General features: G+C 39.8%; 2 protein-coding genes and 1 pseudogene across 7 annotated transcripts; 2 read left to right on the top strand and 1 right to left on the bottom strand.

Moving 5' to 3' along the window:
- Positions 1–326: 326 nt before the first annotated feature.
- On the top strand, positions 327–2331 carry LOC101469184 (peroxiredoxin-like 2A; annotated as a pseudogene). Its single transcript, XR_013101369.1, has 6 exons — positions 327–424; positions 629–798; positions 1198–1289; positions 1375–1515; positions 1613–1777; positions 1869–2331. The product of XR_013101369.1 is annotated as a peroxiredoxin-like 2A (transcript).
- Positions 2332–2412: 81 nt separating this feature from the next.
- Positions 2413–8707, top strand: LOC101476995 (peroxiredoxin-like 2A). Of its 4 annotated transcripts, none has more exons than XM_012919233.4 (7): positions 2416–2493; positions 4307–4549; positions 5307–5492; positions 5935–6026; positions 6132–6272; positions 7604–7768; positions 7848–8707. In XM_012919233.4, exons 2-7 carry the CDS (start codon positions 4354–4356, stop codon positions 7941–7943), a joined length of 876 nt encoding a protein of 291 aa, XP_012774687.3. In that variant the 5' UTR covers positions 2416–2493; positions 4307–4353; the 3' UTR covers positions 7944–8707. The 4 variants fall into 4 exon arrangements, with proteins under 4 accessions (XP_012774690.3, XP_012774687.3, XP_076747786.1 ...); XM_076891671.1 differs by lacking the exon at positions 4307–4549 and adding an exon at positions 3645–3832 and having other exon boundaries at positions 2417–2493; XM_012919234.4 differs by lacking the exon at positions 2416–2493 and adding an exon at positions 3645–3832.
- Positions 8708–12597: 3890 nt separating this feature from the next.
- sfxn3 (sideroflexin 3) lies at positions 12598–19854 on the bottom strand. Of its 2 annotated transcripts, XM_004551720.4 has the most exons (12): positions 19699–19785; positions 19236–19390; positions 18242–18459; positions 16309–16479; positions 14785–14883; positions 14146–14221; positions 13948–14033; positions 13722–13849; positions 13305–13354; positions 13050–13099; positions 12881–12928; positions 12598–12791 (listed from the first exon to the last, which is right to left on the bottom strand). In XM_004551720.4, exons 3-12 carry the CDS (start codon positions 18403–18405, stop codon positions 12695–12697), a joined length of 969 nt encoding a protein of 322 aa, XP_004551777.1. In that variant the 5' UTR covers positions 18406–18459; positions 19236–19390; positions 19699–19785; the 3' UTR covers positions 12598–12694. The 2 variants fall into 2 exon arrangements, with proteins under 2 accessions (XP_004551777.1, XP_004551776.1); XM_004551719.2 differs by lacking the exon at positions 19236–19390 and having other exon boundaries at positions 19699–19854.
- Positions 19855–20061: the final 207 nt, after the last annotated feature.

The following is a 20061-nucleotide window of genomic DNA, read 5'->3' as shown; positions in this document are numbered from 1 at the left end:
AGCCGATCACAAGAGATGTCCAGTTACTTTCAGCTTGTTTTGCTGGCAAGTAATGAAGAATCACAGAAAAGTGCAACATCCATAAGCAACCTCTGAGTTCATGTCTAGTTTTATTTATTAATGTTAGCAGCTTAATTGTAATTAGAACAACATAACTCATTAAATAAATATCCAAAAATGCTGTTGCACCACCGAGTCTGCATTGCTGCTTGATAAGCTGTCTGTGCTGCACCATGCTGAACCTGGTACTGAGAATTCAGCTCATCGTAATCCCTGTTTAACAGCAGATTTTGAGGAATTCCTTGCATGTTTTCTTCATATGAGTAAGGATTTGACTGTGATTGGGCTGATCTGAGGGTTGAGAGATTACCAGGCTGCTTGAAAACATAAGATTTCTCCACATTTCTCCGTGCAGCACAGCCTGGTAAGAGTTACTTTACAGATTCTAGTTCAGTTAAGTGCTTATACATTATTAATGACACTATTTTATGTTGTTTAGTTTGGTGACATTCAGAGGGACTGTCCCATGAAAAGACTTTGAGATCATCTTGATTCCCAGCTTGCATGAGCGTGCGATAAAGACGGAAACATATCTGAAAGTTAATCTTTGTGCTTGCTTTCTGTGCAGGTCTTCATAGAGCCAGTTTAGGACCATGGTGACTGTTACCACTGTCCTGAAGGCAGTGAGTCTGTTTGTTGCAGAGGTCATAAGCTCCATTACAGACTGGTTCCAGACCAAACCAGTCTGGGCCGACCTAAAAATATTGGAGGACACAGAGCTGAAGACAACTGGAGGGGGTAAGTCAAAGAACAGTATTAAAATTATAACAACTTAGAGATCTGAACATTTGAAATGCAAATTGTATTTTTTATTTGTGGTGGGAAAAAGTATATATATATATATGTGTGTGTGTGTGTGTGTGTGTGTGTGTGTGTGTGTGTGTGTGTGTGTGTGTGTGTGTGTGTATTAACACAGGAACTTGTCTGCAAGACTGATAAACGGAGAGAGTAATTAAATTATGTGAAAAATTGTAAATTTGTAAAATTATCCAACACCATTCAAACTTTCATTAACATTTAGAGGAGAGAAGATTTTTAAGACACATAAATATGGTTCATTTTAAGGATGTGAGTTCTCTTTCTTTAAGGGAAACTCAGTGGCATTTAGATTCAGAAATGCTCTGCTGTCTCTTTTAGTCCATGAGAGACACAAGGCCAAAACCCTGTGGGAGAAGACTGGAGCTGTAGTCATGGTCGTACGCCGACCCGGATGATTACTGTGCAGAGAGGTATGAAGTGAGATACCCATGTGTGTAAAAAGAACTGCTTATCTTTCACTCATGCTTTTGATTCTTTCTTTCCTTGTCCCTCTAGGAGGCTGCTGAGCTGTCCTCTCTGAACTCCCAGCTGCAGGACCTTGAAGTTCCCCTCATTGCGGTGGTGAAAGAAAACCTCGGCAAGGAGCTGGACTGCTTCAAGAAATACTTTTTGGGGAAAGTCTACGTGGATCAGAAGGTCTTATGTTGCTCCTCTATGCAATGTTTTGGGATATTCAAAGAAAAAAGGAAGGTTTCATAATTAAAGCCAATAAGCTTTATATTCACTCTCACAGAAAAACTTCTATGGCCCACAAGTGAGGTGGATGTGTCTCTCCATGTTTCTGCGCATCGGTGTGTGGAGGAACATCTGGAGGGCCTACAGGAGGGGCTTCTGGGGAAACCTAAGAGGTGAAGGACTAGTGCTGGGAGGAGTCTTTGTCATTGGGCCAGGAGATCAGGTAGAGCACAAGTGAAGTTTGAAAAAATACCTTATCGCAAGTGTATCTGGATATTTTCATTGGTTATGATTGATTATATTTCTTCTCCCAGGGTATTCTACTGGAGCACCGGGAGAAGGAATTTGGGGATAAAGTGAATATGCTGGCAGTGCTCAGAGCAGCCTGCAAAATGCGAGAAGACATGAAAGGATAGATGCCAGAATTATTATTAGCTTGTGTGATAGTGATAGATAACATGTTCCTAAAAGCATGTCCTCTAGCAAATAAGAATGAACAAGCTGAGATGTCATGCGATGTGGTTAAAATGTGACACTTTAAATGTGTAATGACTCAATGTCTGGTTATATGAGCTCGACTGTGTAATGATGTTTTGTGTGTTTTTAATGATGGGTTGTTTCTAAACTAATAAAGACAGAACAGCTCTGATCCCAAAGCGCACAAAACCAACACCTTAATCTGGGCCTAATATGATGAAAATTTAATGTAAACTGCATCCCTAGTAGTTAACAATAAAACGATACATCAGCGATGCTCATAGAGAGCCCGCACATTTACCTGTTTCTCAGTCTTGCTTTGACTTTTCTCAATTACGTCAAACGATATTAAATCTTGCTCGATTAGTTTCCCCTGCGCTTAGAATCGGTTAGTACGCCTGCGCAAAAGTCCGAAGACAAGCCGTTTAGTGAGAGGCGTTACTGGTGGCTAAATTGATTTTGGTAAGTGTGTATTTTTTGAAAAACTACTTCATTATCTTTGTCACGGTGACATTTTCGGAGCAAGCACGGATGCATTGGCAGGCACGGCTGGCTCAGGTTGCAGACTCGGTATTCATTTTAGATGCTAATTTACGGGAGACGGTTTATCTATGAGGCGGCGACGCTGTGATAAACCACAGTAACTTCTCTGGACTTTGACAGTATCTTTCACGCAGTTGCAATCGTCCAGATAATCACACCTTTTCATTTACAGTTTTGAAGTTTGGTCTGCCTGGGCAGTTGTCATCGTAAACAAACATCTTACACAATTACCAGTATCAAGGTCATTATTTGTATCGTGTGATCTGTGGGCGACTGTTAGTTAGTTTTTGCCATCTCATCATCTGATTCACATGTATGCTAAATGTCAAAGGTAGAGGAACTATTAATGCGTTGACACATGGGTTTTTGAGACCTCTACATCATCAGTGTAATGGTTTTATTTTTCTTTTCTACGGTGGCCCTGAGAGGCCAAACGTACTGCAACTTAAAAAAAACCACCAGCAATAAGAATTTTTTTTTATTTTTTTTTTTATTGAAAGAGTAGACAATACTAATGCCATACATCTACTCATAGCTGCTTTATACAAATCAGCTCATAATTACATTGAGTTATCAATTGTGATAATGAGTGACACGCTAGTTCTCCAGGTAAAAGTCACAGATTGAGCCACGAAAAGCTTATGAATACTTTAACACAAGTAAAAATAAAATAAAGTTATTTTAATGTCGTAGCAGGTTACTTTTTTACTGTAGCTGTCAAATATTTTATTCAAACATCTACTTTAGAAAAAGTATAAAGTTGCACGGTATTCTCATCGACATGCACTTGAGGTGTAAATGAGTTAAAGGACTCACTCTACAGCAAGATGACAGATGAAAGAAGTGAAAAGCAAAGCAAAAAAACGTTCAAATAAAGTGTAGATAAATCAACTAATTTACTTTATACCACAGGGTTTGTTGCGCTATCACCAGTGAAGCATTTTATTTTTTAGGAAACTTGTAATTTACTGGTCGTGCTCATTGTTTACATGTTTTGTGGAAGACTAGATTCTGATCAGCAGTCAGTGTTGACAGCTTTTTTTTCCTTTTTTTCACTTCTGGCTCTGCAGATGTAGAAAGTCAGACTCTTGTGTGCGTTGCACAGATGATTGGCTGCTGCGGTTATATTTTTTTGGTTCTTCATTTTCTGAGTAATAAGGAGTCAGAACTCAAATGCTTTTGGGTGATTGAGTTTTAAACCGGATGGGCTGAACCACAGGAGGGGACGCATTCACTCATTCTTTGGCAATGGAGACAAGTTAGTATTTTCTGATCTTACTTTAAAGTTGACTATATAGAAAAGCCAGATTTGACTCCCTCTGTGTAGCATGCTGTAAACTGGCAACAGTGTTTTGGTTTTCAGTGTAATTTCTGTCTTTATTGCTACACAGAAGAGAACTTAAGGGGCAAAAGTAGGAACTTGAAAAATAGTTACACAGTAGACTTTGTAAGGAAGATCAAACATTTTGTACGTTATGCTTTTGTTACATTTGATTGCACCGTCTGCAGTGTGAGCGTAACTGAAGCCTGGCGAACTTGTTTAACAGGTGGTAAAACCTGATAATTGGATCACAATGAAAGCAAAAGTTTGAAATTCTTTTCCTTTAAACTTGTCAAGTCGATCCTTGACTTTAGCTTTTGATAAAGGTGGATTATGCTGTTGTTTGTTTATGGCATTGCACTGCACTATGCTTTAACCTGCTTAGAAACGACTTGTGTTTCTGTCTTCCAGCGAAATCTTAAGAGTGTGTGTAGTCAGATCATCAGACTTTATCCACCATGCTGGCTCTGTCCAGATGTTCCACAGCTTTGAGCTGGAGGCTTGCCCTCCGCTGTTCTGCCCTCTCCGTGAGGGGCTCTAACCCAGGCAGCCAGCCCTCCACCACAGCCAGGCCTCAGTTTCTAAGGACCCAGGCTGCCCCGTTTCACCAAAGTAAAGCCAAAGCCAGTCCAGACCCAAACAAGATCCTTTCAGGCAAGGACACATTTGACTGCTCCCTACACAGTTAGCCAATCTCTGTCACAGCCCAGACTTCAGGTTTGTTCACCTGTGCATGGCGACTCTTTTTTTTTTTTTTTTTTTTTCTTTCTTCCCACTTACCGTACACTGGAATGACTCCAGGTTGAAATGTTACAAAAACAAACAAGTTAAACGAGTCATTTAATAATTCAATTAACGTCAGATTGGAGTCCCATACGCACAGTTTACCAACCCTTCGGCAGTTAATCGATAAACCAGTTCTCAGAAAATAAAATTACAAAAAAAACCTAAAACAAACCATATTTAAAGATTTTCAGTTCTGGGAAATGGTGATAGATTATGTTTTAAATAATTAAAACAATAAAATAAGTAGTTGCAGCCTGATGTTATGCTGCGATATTTTCTAAAAGACACTGTCAACAAAAAACAAACTCTGCGGTTAGCTGTGCTTTATCGAGAAGCACATTTGCTCTAGTCGAAATTTGCCTGCAGATCTTTGTGTGTGAGGAATTTAATCGCATGGGTGAGTTTTAGATAAGAGTACAGTGGCAAAAACAAACGCACACTCACAGACTACAGTCTGCACCAGATTCAAATAAAATGGGCATGCTGAGCCTTGTTGAGATGCAATCTCAGTTGAGATGTGATGTCTGCACTAGCACTGTGAAATATTGTTCTAATAAAGAACAGTTAATGTCCCTTATGCTTATGTTTCTTCTTCTCAACATGCTTTTGCTTTTTTGTGTTGCAGTTTTGTCCTCTGCTTCTGGGCTGGAGGGCGAGCTCTTTGGAATGGGGATGTGGGCTGTGGGTCTGGGTGCCGTCGGAGCTGCGCTAACTGGGATCTTCCTGGCCAACACGGATCTGTGTCTTACTAAAGCTGCCAATGCAACGCTGCAGTACCTTGAAGATGCTGATCTGCACTCCACCACGGGTGGTAAGAAAGCGTTCTGATACGGTACAATATTGGAATGTACCAGACTAACAGCAGATGTAGTTAAGGCTATTAAAAGGAAATATAAAGTTACATAAGCACTAGAATCAGCCACATGTGGTTTCCTTTCCTCGTGCGCGTTTCGACACATTACACATGCAGCGAATGAGGTTTTGTGTAGTATGTAAAGTGAAGCCACTTTCTAGAATTTTCTGGCAGATTAAATCATTGTAAACTTTGGTCAAATTCCTATGCTGAGTATTTAATGAACATCGTGAAAGAGATGCACCATGTGACCGTGAACATTTTGTTGTTTTCTCTATCTTGCAAACTCTGTTAGATTCTTTTAACTGTGGCATTCGTAATCTTTGCGACTTGCGTTTAATCGCTAACGCGTGAGGTCAAAGATTTGATAAGAAATAGTTCAATGTGGGTTTGTCTGCAGATGAGAAGGTCATCAAAGCAAAGAGCCTGTGGGAGACGAATGGGGCTGTGGTCATGGCTGTAAGAAGACCTGGATGATTTTTGTGCAGAGAGGTGACGCCAAAAGTCTCTGTGAATGAACATTGTCTGTTTCCACTCAACTATAAGTGCATGTGATGAGATTGATTTTCTCTTTTTGGTATTTTTGTCTTGCTGCAGGAGGCCTCTGCGCTGTCCTCTCTGAAGCCCCAGCTGGAAGAGCTCGGGGTCCCTCTGGTTGCTGTTGTGAAAGAGGACATCGGCACAGAGATCCGGGACTTCAGACCGCACTTCGCTGGGGACATCTATATTGATGAACAGGTTAGCAGCTGTAGATAACAAGTGGGCATGCTCAGAAAAATTGTGAGAATAATCTGAGAGTTCCTGGCTGAACTGAAAAACCTCTAGCATAGATTTCCGGTTTAGGCTTCAGCAGGAAATCACCATCGTAGCTACCTCGTAACTGAAACCGTATGGTGTACTGAAATGCATGTCGAGTCCTCCTGTGCATTTCAGGTGACTTTTTTGAATTTAATATATGAAAGAATAATAATAACTGCTATATCATCCAAAAAAAGTAATCATAGCATCAATATAAACACTCACAAATGTCACATTGCTGCAGGGTGATTGCTGAAATGATCGGAATTTAAATGAAGGAATGTACAAAGAAATGGGAAAACTTGAAGGACAAATATGTTTACCCCCGAGGAAAAAAAAACAAATCAAAAAACCAACTGACCACAACAAAGAGTGAAGACGCAGGAGTGGAAAAAGTCGTCGCATCTTTTTGTTTTTATTGGCCGACACCGCATATGAAACAGGACACGGTCACACTGGCACGCAATGAACCAGAAAAAGCTTAAACGCTGGCAACAACGTTGGCCACTCACTTCACTTACATTGTAGGTTCTGCAGAGATTCACTGCAAACGTCTAAATCAACATGCTCATAGTCGTTATGATCACTTGGTTATGTTTATTTGCCATGATGGTAACATGAGTACTGTTATCTGTCAGTTATTAATGCTGATAAATTGTTTGGCTTTTAAATATTTACACCCACAACAGCAGGGGAGGCCTGTTTGAAAGGAAGGTAATCGTTCATGTGAAAGGCTGAATTCATCGCCGCTGAACTCTTTGGAGTTTTTTTTCTCAGCGTTATCTTTTTCATTCTCGGCACGAGTGCGTCTCTAATGGTATCCACCACACACATTATCCACGCACGATCTAATCTGTCGCGTTTCATTAGCTCGCTGCTATTAAGCTTTTCAAGCATATATCTCCTCTTTGTCTTTCTGACATTGCCTCTGCTGCTTAAAAAGCTCTTAAATGCCCTCCTCCTTCCTCCTAATGGTTTTTCTAATGGGAGCTCTGTGAATAAATTAATCCTGACCAGCATCTTGTCTTAACTGCAAGGGGCCGTTTTACCGAATGTCCTGACAGAACCACAGTTACAAGTACCCCTGTCTTTTGTATGATCTTTAATCTCAAATCAAGCAGCAGTGCAGGGATTGCTTGTTGACAGTAAGAGTGTTGGGTCATGAGAACGCAGTGTTAAATCAGTTTTAGAGTAGCAGTCAAATAATGCTACTGTAATTGCTGTACGCTGTGTATAAATGAGGCGGACTGAAACTAAAATGTGCATTGCAGAAACGTTTTTATGGCCCGGTGCAGAGAAGGATGGGAGGCCTGGGGTTCATTCGCCTGGGAGTGTGGCAGAACTTCAGGCGAGCCTGGAGGTCTGGGTACCAGGGCAACATGAATGGAGAGGGGTTTGTCCTCGGAGGGGTGTTTGTCATCGGACCAGCAGAACAGGTAGCTTCCACAGATTTGGCTCAGTGATGCTTCACAAAATTCGTCTCTATTTTTAAGCACATGTTTTGTTTTTTGGCAGGGCATCCTCCTGGAACACCGCGAGAAGGAGTTTGGCGATAAGGTGGACACGGCCGATGTTCTAGAGGCCGTTAAAAAAATTGTACCAGTGAAATAATTTTCGTAGCATGCTTTTATTAGATCACAACTTGAATAGCAAATTGAATATTTTTAACCTCATGCAGAGTTTCAGTCAAAATCGAATATAATTATTATTTCAGTAACGTTCTGGTATTTATGAAGTCCGTGTTGTTTAATATCATAAGATGCCGCTGACTTTTGCACATGTAATTTGCTGTTGGTTATGAAAATCAAGCCACCTACAAGCTAGATTCTTGACACGGGTATGAAAATGTTAGGGAATTAAAGGCATCACTTCCTTTTAGGTGCAGCAGCCATTTATTTAAGGTCACTTGAAAATCAGATGCTTTAATCTAATGGCTGAATTTTACATCTGAATATAACTGTGAAACATTTGAAATGTTGACTCTGTGTAAAAGCTTAATTTGCTTCTACTGGTCAAGCTCTCAAACACTCCTTTGACATAACAAGAGCGTGCGGTCTGTGTGTGATAATGACAACTTCACTCTAAACTCTTGGTCGAGGGGAGCAAGTTTGATGCCTAAACACACACACACACACTGCTGCTGTCGTCATGTTGAGGACTGTTTGTGGTGCAGGCGTTGCTCGCTTTTGTATGACTGTGCGTATGAGAGAGAATTTTATGCATCTGCACATTTGCATACCAGCTGCAGAACAGTGAATAAAGAAGACCTCATCCAATATCTGTGCTTTTCTTTTTCTTTAAATGTAATTTGTATATTGGTTAAAACTTGGTCTAATAAAACAACTTACACAGCTCTTATGAGAGTTTTCAGAGAACTTTAGTATTTTTGAGTTTTGAACATTTAAAACTTTATCCTTGAAAGCACAACAACAAAAACAAACCAAAAGAATTCCTCTGCATGAGTCTGGTTTTATTATGTTCTATCATTTCACCTTTAGACACAAAAAATACTCTTGTCAGGAACCTTGGTATTATTACATCAGTAAGGTCACCAGAACGGCTCTCTCCCTCTTGCAAGTATATCAAAGGTTAGAAAATTCTTATCTCAAATTTGCACCGAGAAACTGGTCCATGCTTTATTAAGCAGGTTATATTGTAATGGTCCATTTGCGGGACTCTCCATCAGTATGATGACTTCAACTGTTTCAAAATGCAACATCCAAGATCCCTACAGGTACATGAAAATCTAACCATATTACCCCATTGAAGTGATAGCAGGATGAACCCATGTAATTTGGCAGGTTATTTTAACCATGTCTACATGATGAAATGCACTGAGCGATCAAAGATTTACATTAAACAGCAGTTGAATGGTGTACTTAATAAAGTGGCCAGTGTGTATAAATTCGAGGCAAAGTCCTTTACATATAGGAGCTACCACAAGGACAATTTACACACACACACACTTGTGTATCTATAGCTCTCTATATGAAGCAGTAGTAATGCAGAGGAGCTTTTTACCACTAGGTAAGGCAAGCAACTGCTTGGGCCCCCAGGTCAGTGGGGTGGGACCCAGAGGGCTGCCAAACTTTAAGTTACAGCAGTGGCAAAGTCAGCAGGGACACAGGGAGAGACGTGATCACATTTACTTTGTTTTCTCTTATATTCATCAGTTAACTCATCTAACAGCAGCCTAATTCGTCCTGCTCTGCTGACTGTGACGTGACCATGTCATAGAGTGTGAAATTTCTTTGTTTGACGGTGTCAGATTAAAGTTGTGAATGTTCCAACCACCAAAATTCAGTGGTTTTTAAGTTAGGTTAAATGTTTACGCTCATATCTGAACTGTTCTGCTGAAATATTCACTTATATGGTGATAATAACCCGTGTTAAATATTACTGCATGAAACAAGCATGCTTGGGCATTGATGTTACACATTTTATTCTATTGCTCAGATTAAAATACATCTCACGTCCAGGAAATATACATTTCAAAACAATACAAACAGAGGGAGAAAACACAATACTTATAAGTCTACATGTATGTGAGTTGTATGTATATAAAATAACCAAAACATTCATGGAGTGTAGCATGACATGACTTTTCCATGCATGCCTTCAGTATGCAAAGTTGTAAAACACTGAAAGAACTCTGTGATCTAAAATGTTACTGTCAATAAAATCAATGGCAAAAAAATGAATTCCAAACATAAAGTGTGTGTTGGACTTTCTTTACATTTTCAAACTTGTAGCTTTGTATTCAAGACAATGGATTTGGTGGAGAGGACCACTTGTGTTAAAATACACAAAAAACAAACTGTTTTTGCACAAGTATGGCAAAAGGTCCATTTGCTAAAGCTGAAACAAAAACTTTTAAAAAGCTACACACTTCCTCAGTCCTTTACCCGTTTCATCTTTGGCTGGCTCTACAGGTGTGACATGATACGGTGGTAAAACACAGTCACAAGCTGGGACGATGAAAGTTTCCAAACGTGTCTGAATGCCGACTCAAACCCCTCAGTTTTGTTCTTAAACGTTTGTGCACCAAAACGCGAGTAGAAAAGGAGAAAGATGGGAACAAAGCAACTTGGTTACGAGCAACGAAAGCTAGCAGACCACAAATGATTAAAAATTAGCAGACGCGAAGCCACGATTCAATCAGCATTATCCAGCATGATGAAGACTCACAATCATCAATGCACACTTGTAAAAGCTCCTTTAAAACAGCAACACAAATCCAGTTAACTCCTACAGCAGCACAGCAAACACATCACACAGTAGCTGCTGTCAGCATCGTAGCAAAAATGTCTTCAGTGGGCACTGCAAACATTTCTACATATAGACTATAGTAGTGATGCTAAGTGTGAAACACTGTCCTGCAGTGCATGTGATCCCACGTTGGTGTCCAATTCAAGCAGGGGACTCAAACAGAAGCCTTCTGTTCACATGGATGAGATGAAAGGGAGTGAAGTGTTCATATGAAAACCCAATTTCTCTCCAAAACAACAGAGCCAATAGTTAAAAAACAAAACAAAACAAAAACCCAAAACACTACGTCCACTTTCATTTAAGTTTCAAGTAGCAACACTCTCCTAACGTTTGGTGAATAAAGCTACTGACTGTTGGAATCGCACATTAACACAATCACTGTGCATTTGTATCTGTACAAAAAGTCCATTCACAAAAATGCAAATGCTGTGCGGTTACTACAGTCCCTTAACGCCCAACATCTGTCCACAACTACATCGAAGTGTCTTAATGGAGATGAATTTTGGTGATCTATACAATCTTACTGTGGTCACATTTTTAACCAACATACACAAAACATCACTTTATACTAACACTGAATCCGAGCTGGTAATTTGCAACAGTGATAAATCAAACTATAGGAACACTCCTTTAATCTGAGAACTGATTGGTCTTGAAGCAGGAGAAGCTCCTAGTCATTTGCAATAAGTTACACTATGTACCAAGAGAAGAGGACATTGTTTCCAAGTGCATATGTGGGGCCATCTGATGCATTCACTAACAGAGGCATACATTTTAATTAAAATCTCTAAAATCCCTCAAAAATGTGCTTCGTAGCTTCTACATTATATGTGCTTTGTACATAAATATATCCAAGAAAAATATAATTATTTTTACACCACTAAGACACCATCACCACTATCTAACCACACTGGAGACACTGCGTTTGGAGAGCTTGGTCAACAATGTGAATGACTGTTGATCAAAGATGCTCAAACTCGGCCGAGCTGTCCACATTAACAAAGCAGCTACAAACACTGTGCACACACAGCTACCATGACCTATAACCAGGAGTTTACTATTTTGACCTATTACACAACATTTATTACTGTCCTTTGGTTCAACAGGACATCAGTGGCTCTCGCGCTTTTGACAATCTGGCTGTTTTGATGTCTCCCAGCCCACTTCAGGTCAGGTGCAAACACTAAAAAAAACCCCTCCTCCAAACTGTGAGTTAGTATTCACATAACAGCAGCAATACATTTAAGATAATTTAAGATCCTTATCAACGATATCAACAGCATTTCTACTTCCTCATGGACACACAACACACTATCCTCTTTCCACCAGATGCCACTATTTAAAAGCGCCATCACCTTTAAAAAGAAAAAAAAAAAACCCAGGCTGCCACAGTACATACTTATGCTGATGAGAACCACAGTTTGTAGTGTTGACTGATATAGGATGAGCAATTTGCTATATAAAGATCTTTGCCACAGGTACTGAGCACCTTATTACTTTGACTAAGAATATGAAGGGCATAAGTACACTTAGAGGAGAGTAGACGAGGGTAAGAAGCTGCACTGGGTAACAACAGGCATGGTACAACAAAACAGGAACTTCAACAGGAGTCGGGCTATTTAGAGCGACTTAACATACAGTTTTCTTGGGGCAACTGAGTTGGTGGCCTCAAGCTTTAACAAAACTGTCAGTGCGAAATATATGACACTGGAATATACACTGGAAAAAGTGGGAGCACAAGGCAGAAAAGACTGTTACATTCAGAAGAAGTTACACACATGAGTCTTCATTTTAACTGAATCAGAAATGAACCTGAATGCAACGCAAGATATTGGCGGGTTGAGGACAAATCAGTAACTTCATGAATAGCCATCCAAAAGTTCAGCTGTGACCAGCGGAAGACAAAAAGCACACCACAAAACAATAAACTGTAAATTGATGGTGCTCTTCTCTCAAGAGAAAAGAAAAAGAGCCTTAACAAAAAAAAAAAACAACAACCCCTGCAAATATATTTTATTTCACCCTTCCAACTGAATCCAGAGCACTGTGTGTGTGTGTGTCTCAACATATGCATGGAAATGTGCTTGCTGCTCCTACAGGCCTTTGTTGAAGTAGACTGTGGTGATGTGAGGACTGGTCTTTCGTATCCTTTCTTGCAGATCTTCTTCCAGCCCGCTAACACTCATAGAGCTACAAAGAGATGGTCCAGCATCATTAAAAGGCAGCTAAGTTAAACAACTCTAGATATAGACTGAATGAGTGAAAGTGGCTACTGGTACCTTTTCTGAGGGAATAGGGCGCAGCACAGAGGAGTTGCAAACACCAGGCTGAAATCATGAGATGAAAACAGGAATGTTTCAGATGTTGTTGCAGGTACTTTCTAGGTGAAGTTAAAAATATCATTTGATAAAAGGATACTCTCACTGATAACAAGTCTACTTTACTCACCACAAACCGACTAGTCCCACCTGGACTGGAGCGTTAAGAATTGGGAACCGCTGCAGAGAAAACAGATAAAAATCAGGGACACATACATATCAGATGAGTTTGTCTGTACAGAGCGTCCACAGACACAAGCATTCAATGTATGTGCAACATGTGGAATGCGGTGGGACTCTTTAACCTCATAAAATACCAGCATGTCTGGTAAATCCACTCAGTAGAAACAAAACAGTACAGCAAACACGGATGCAATTCGCTTACCTTCATGAAAGCTCTCTTCTCCAGAGCATTCATTATGACAGGAGGAATGGCTGTGAACAGAACAACAAGTCAGGTGGGGGTTTCTGCTTCAATAGCAAAACAGGAAACTGTTAGTAAGGCTCAGAATGTGTGAGGTGAAGATACATTTTCTAATATATTTTTGGTGAGTGACGATCATAAAGTCAACATATATTCTCTTAACTTTGTGTTTGCTGTCTAGCGGCTCTTGAGATAAATATCTGGGTCATAGGCTGTTAAATGATGAACACTATACAGAACAGGCAGAAAAACGGGGAACCTAACCAGCCAGAAAACTCCATAAAGCAGAGAGGAGCTGCAGTTTCAGCTGATACTTCTTTGCAGATTGTCACTAATGCATGCAAGGTAATGACCAAGCAGAGAAAATGTCGACGTTACCCATTGCAGGCATCGCCATCCCAATCCTCGACACCACCACCTGCACGATGGCTTGTCTGGCAGCATTTGGAGACTCTCCTAACCGGTTTCCATTCTCATCAGTTACAGGGATACCGTACTTTAACTCCCTGATAGTGGGGAAAAACAAACATCATGTAAAGCTGTCATACCAGCTGTTAAAATATTAATCAGTGGCCTATTATAGTTAATACTTTAGTGACCTCACCTCTGCCTCATAAAGGGAATGTTGATACAGTTAGCAGCAGCAACAGCAGCAAAAGGGACAAACCGGCTGATGATTGGAGGGAGACGCTGCAAAGACAACAAAATTAAGCAATCAGGATCACATCTCAGAGCAGGTCATGTGTGTTTGTTTTATCTTCGGTTTACTTCATGTTTGTTGCACTTGAAACAAACGTATTACCGTAGCTAGAGACTTGAGTCCCAGTGCAGTGACTACGGCTCCAGTTGTTGCACTGACGTAGGCTGCACCGAGCTGGCTGCAAGAACAAAATTATCACAGGTCACACACTGAGAACCCACATCCCCTTTCAGCATTTTCATAAGTGAAATAGAGCCAATTATGCATCACCACATGAAGACAGCAGCTCAGAGTCTACAAATTAAGCTAAGGTGAATCAATGCAAAGTTTAAGTGGACCAAGAAATGTGTGAAGTCATGTATGAATATTTAAGAATGAACGAGAACATCCTCGCAAATAATTGCAAAACAGAACATTACAATATGTGTTTCACTGACTGCATGCTTGATCCATAAATATGCATTCGCATGTTGCTGTTCTTCATAAATGCATGCATTCAATGCATTTTTGCAGCGTCTGGAAGGGGCAATTTATTGCAAATATGCTGACCTGTTGTCAACAAGGAGCACGTAATCTAAGTCAGCATGAGATCACTGTGACACTGCCGAACATGCTTAACAGTGGAACGTAATACCGCTGTGAGGGAGAGGACAGCCGCTCCCACAGCCTCCTCACAGAGACTAGTTTAGACGTGGGACAGGAATGATCAAGAGAGGAAGGGAAATGAGAAGTCCTCCATACTTCACGGTGATGGGTGCGTCTCCACTGCGGTTGGTGTAGTTGACGACGGCGTTAAAGGACTGGTTAACCCACTGCCAAAACACCACTGCTGGAGTAGTCCTGCAAAAAACATGAAGGAACAGCGACAGTGTGTTTGAGGAAGTGAGATTTCACGCTGCGTGTTCGGTGCCGTTTGCGCTGTGGCAAAGAAGTGACACTACTTGAGAAAGTAGCTGCTAGCGACAAACACTTAAAAAAATAATTAAAAAAAAGAGGATGCAGGCAAAACTACTAAGTAACCTACAGATGCATTTAGTCATAACTGCATACAGATAACTTTGTGTGGACCCTCATTTCACACTAGTGTTCCCAGCAGATAACATCTTCATATAAAATCAATCAGCCCATAGTCAAGTTTGAATAAAATTCACATGCAAAAGATACAGATCATCTTGATAGGGTATGTGTCACAATTTTATTCATGTGATCTAAAAACCAAATGGTCCTTTAGCACAGTTTACAGGCCTCCAGAAATATATGCTGAATTTCAACTTTAACTTAAATCACCTAAAATATTCATATTGGTATTAAGAAACCCCCCAAAGCACTCGCTCTCTTCTTTACTATACCAATTTTACTATATAAAGCTATAATATATAGACTTTAAAATGTCACCATATGGTGCCCTCAAGTGGTAGGATGCAAAAACAACATTGTGGTTGATGGTAGTGCACGATACATCCAACCTGAACCTGAGTAATAAACATAAACATAATATGACAAAAATGATAGACTTAATTGTTAAATATTAAATTAACAAAAACGTGAAAAAATACTTAAAATAAAATGTGAACTATTAACATAAAATTTTTAAATAAATCAGTTTTTAAAACTATAGCCAATAATCTATTATTTCGTTTCACCATCTATTTCTGTAATTACAAAGAGTATTAAAAGTCATCTCAGCTTTACCTTTTATCATATTGTGTATACTTTTATTGCAGATCAAACTGTTTCTCCACACCCATAAACATAAACTACACTCTACACTACACTACTGACACTTTATTCACTTTTAGTCACTTGCAGTTATTTATTCACCTTCGGTCACTTTAATTTTAAAACTGTGTAATTTTAAAACTGTATATACTGTGTATTTATTATTTCACTCCTACTGCCTGTTCCTATTGTCCTTATCTTCAACGTATGCTGCTCGGTTGTTTGTTAATTGCCCCTTGGGGATAAATAAAGTCTTCTGATTCTGAACATGAATTGATCTCAGCTTATTAAATGGTCACAGCATAGCGAGTTATCAGTAGAATTAAGAGCAACATTTTTTATTCTTTAAGAGGATTTTCCCTCTGCACAGGGATTAACATTTCTATTTTTGCTGCTGTATTAAGGCTGACTTTTGGTCACACAGAAACTGTATCAAATTCAGTCTTTCATTTATTAAATATTAGATTTCTCCATTTCTAGATTCTCTTTAGGGAATCATTTTAGAAGCAGATTATAGTGAATTGTGTGTTTAAACCTGAGCTGTACCTGTAGAAGGTGAGCATGCAGCCTGTGATGGACATGTTCATTGGCACCTGAGCAGACATCCGGCCAATCACAAACATCTTCTCCCCTGTGTCGGGGTGGAAGGCAGAGTCATAGATGTATTTGGCTCTCCAGAGCTCATCCTCCGTCAGACCAGGCTTCACGATCCCAGCTCTGAAAAAGTCATAACAGTACAGCGCTACAGTACAGTTTTTGTTATATGTAAAAAAAAAAAAAAAAACCCCGGAGAAAACAAGTCAGCATATAATCTCGTTCAAAGCTCATTCCTATCCATGCCTTACTCAGATCAGACATACTACCCCGCTTCCCAAAAGGTTGGGACATTGTTGTAATATGCAAATAAAAACAGAATGCAATGATTAGCAAATCTCATAAATCGATATTCTATTTACAAAAAACAACATCAACAAAAAACATGTCAAATATTTAAACTGAGAAAATGTACAACTATAAGAAAACTATTAGCTCATTTTGAATTTGATGGAAGTAGTGGGTCTCATAAAAGTTGGAGTAGGGGCAACAAAAACACTGGAGGAGTTAGTTCTCCAGCTGTTTGGTGTTGCTATTTTTAACAAATTAGGTTAATTGGTAGCATTTTAGCAACGTGATTGGGTATAAAAAGAGCACCTTAAAGTGATGGGGTTTCTCAGTATCTTTGCCTCACACAGTGCAATATATCTCCATCGCATAGAGTTGATCATGTTGATCCAAGAACTGGGATGTTTTTATCTTCCAGGAGTTGTGTGCAGATCCTTGCAATATGGGGGCGTGCATCATCATGCTGCAACATGAGGGGATGGTTTTGGATGAATGGCACAACAATGGGCCTTAGGATCTCGTCGTCTGACCTCGATGAGGACGACGAGCATTTGGATGAACTTCCCTGAGACAGTTTCTGACAATTTGTGCAGAAATTCTTTGGTTATGCAAACCGATTGTTGCTGCAGCTGTCCGGGTGGCTGGTCTCACACGATCATGGAGGATAACATGCTGGATGTGAAGGTCCTGGGCTGGTGTGGTTACACATGGTCTGCGGTTGTGTGGCGGGTTGGATGTACTGCCAAACTCTTTGGCGACAGCTTATGGCAGAGAAATGAACATTAATTTCACAAACAGCTTTGGTAGACATTCTTGCAGTCGGCATGCCAATTGCACACTCCCTCAATATTTATGCTGTCTAATCAGCAGCTTGATATGCCACACCTGTTAGGTGGGATGGATTATCTCGGCAAAGGAAGAAGTGCTCATGAACACAGATTTATGAACAACATTTGAGGAATGGGTCTTTTGTGTATCTAGAAAATGTTTCAGATCTTTGAATTCAGCTCATGGAAAATGGGAGCAAAAACAAAAGTGTTGCATTTATATTTTTGTTCAATGTCTGAAATTGCCAGGTAGCACACCTGGAAATCACCATAAAGATACATACGGGTTTAAGAGCAACGCATGCTCCCATCCACATGACTTCTTTTAACCCTAACCCTTGCATATTTCAGCAAGGCAATGCAAAACCACACACTGCGTATACATACTTAACCTTTCACCAACTGAAAACAGCACGAGATGAAAAATATGACAAATATGACCCCAAAATGTAGAGCAGTTCAAATCCTACGTGAGCCAAGAATAGGACAGCATTCCTCCCCCAAAATCCATAACTAGTCTCCTCAGTTCCCAGAAGAGAGGACTCAACACAATGGTAAACATGGCCCTTTTACAATGTTTTTGAGACATTTTGCTGCCAGTAAATTCAAAATGAGCTAATAATTTTCTTAAAATTGTACACTTTCTCAGTTTAAACATTTGATATGTTTTCTATATCCTATTGTAATTAAAATATGGGTTTTTACACAGTGTCTTTTGGAATAAGGGTTATACATTCCTATTCCCTTCTTTATATCTTGACCTTCTCTACCTGTAGTTCTCCACAGTCACTCTGGCCTCCTCCAGAGTCTCAGAGGACAGCAGGACGTTCCTGGGGTCCGTGACCATGAAGAAGTGCTTGGCGCGGCCCGTGAACGTGCCTTGGTCCCATCTTGGCTCCTTGATGTTTATGTTGCGGGACACCTCTTCTGACATCCTGGCTTCTTCACTCAGAAATTTTGATTAGTGCTCAGGCACAAACGTAAAACACTGCAGAAAACATCAAGTCAGAAGAAAAAAAGAACCGTATGAGTTGGATTAACTAATGCATTTCTCACAGAAAAGACTTGTCAAAACATTTTATAGGCAAGAAAAATAAACCCCAAAAAACAACAAACATGCCCTGAATGTTATTTTAAAATTTTATGCATGCTCAAATATCACAAACAGAGATCAAAGTTTGAAACAACATAACTATGGCGACCTGATTCCTAGCCCTACAAGTGTAATTATTGTAATGAAAAACGCTGGTGATGTGAGCTGTGTCTGTGAGTATAGGATAAAGTAAAATTAAGATGATGTTTTTATCCATTTAATGCCCACACCACACCAAAAAGCCCACAGTCACTTAAAGATCCAAGTTGGACTGTACAATTTCAAATAAAACAATACCTCACTTGTAATACAACTATTGACCTCTTTCAGATCCAACTCTTTATCTCTGTGCTGTTCACATTATGGCTTTTCACCACAGTGTTAACTGGATAACTTCATCCAGCACTTGGGCCATAATTGAGTAAGAAACTGGGGGGCACAGCAGTGTGGAGACCTTGGTTTTTGTTCTTTCTGGCATGAAGGTCACAACTACCAAATTGATTTAAAAACAAAAAAAAAACACCTTAAAGAGCGAGATAACACCTGATAGCGTGGATAAATAGATAACAGAGGAGTTGGCTATTGGTTTGCTCCTTCAAACTATGTGTAAAGTACACGAGCCTCCAATCGCCTCACTAGCGAGACAACCACATGAATGATGTTTGTCATACCGAAATAGCCGATTAAAGAAAACCGCAACAGACACAGTGGCAGATGGGTTTGGGGTTGTCACGACAGGTGCCCCAGTTCCTGTCACCAAGCTGGCTGCTAAATGGCTAGCGAACACGCTAGCAAGGTAGCCGACAGCAGCACTGCAAATCACGAACTGGAGAACAGAAATACCCACTGTTGTTAATAAAACGGAGTTAAATGTAAAAAAACACCCCCCCCCCCAAAAAAAAACAAAAACAAAACCATCAAATGTTCGGACAGATGGGAGAACAAACAGATTTCTAATGTCATCAAAATACCTGCTAACTAACGTCCCCTAACCAGCTAGTTTACAAGCTAGCAAGCACATTAGCACCTCAGTTAGCGTTGTAAAGACAAATATGGAAATAGAGCGAGCGCTAATTTAATCAGATATGATCATTATTGATCAGTGATGTGAATTCAGCAATCACGGAAACATACCTGCTCTTAACTCCCTGGTTTTTGAAAATGTATGACCTCTCAATATCACAGCACCACCGGGAAGACATATGCTGCCTTCGCGTACTTATTGAAATATAGTAACATAGCATTTTGAAAAAAAGGATGGGTCGGTAAATAATTCGTGGAGCAAGTAACAATCAATAATGTTCTGTCTATGTTCTGTGTTACTCATATGAGGATTCATTACAGATGTCTACAGTGATAAAATAATGGGAATTAAAATGCGTGCCAGACGGTATGTGGACGGTCAAAGACTTCTTCGATTTGTTTGCTCAGTTGCAGTATGATGAATATCTATTCTATTCTATTGTTTTTTATTAAATACAACAGTAGAAAATGTAA

Source organism: Maylandia zebra, linkage group LG13 (assembly GCF_041146795.1).
Source record: "Maylandia zebra isolate NMK-2024a linkage group LG13, Mzebra_GT3a, whole genome shotgun sequence".
Taxonomy (NCBI): Eukaryota; Metazoa; Chordata; class Actinopteri; order Cichliformes; family Cichlidae; genus Maylandia; species Maylandia zebra.
Note: the sequence above shows the minus strand (reverse complement) of the source record. Positions and strands in the feature narration are given on the sequence as shown.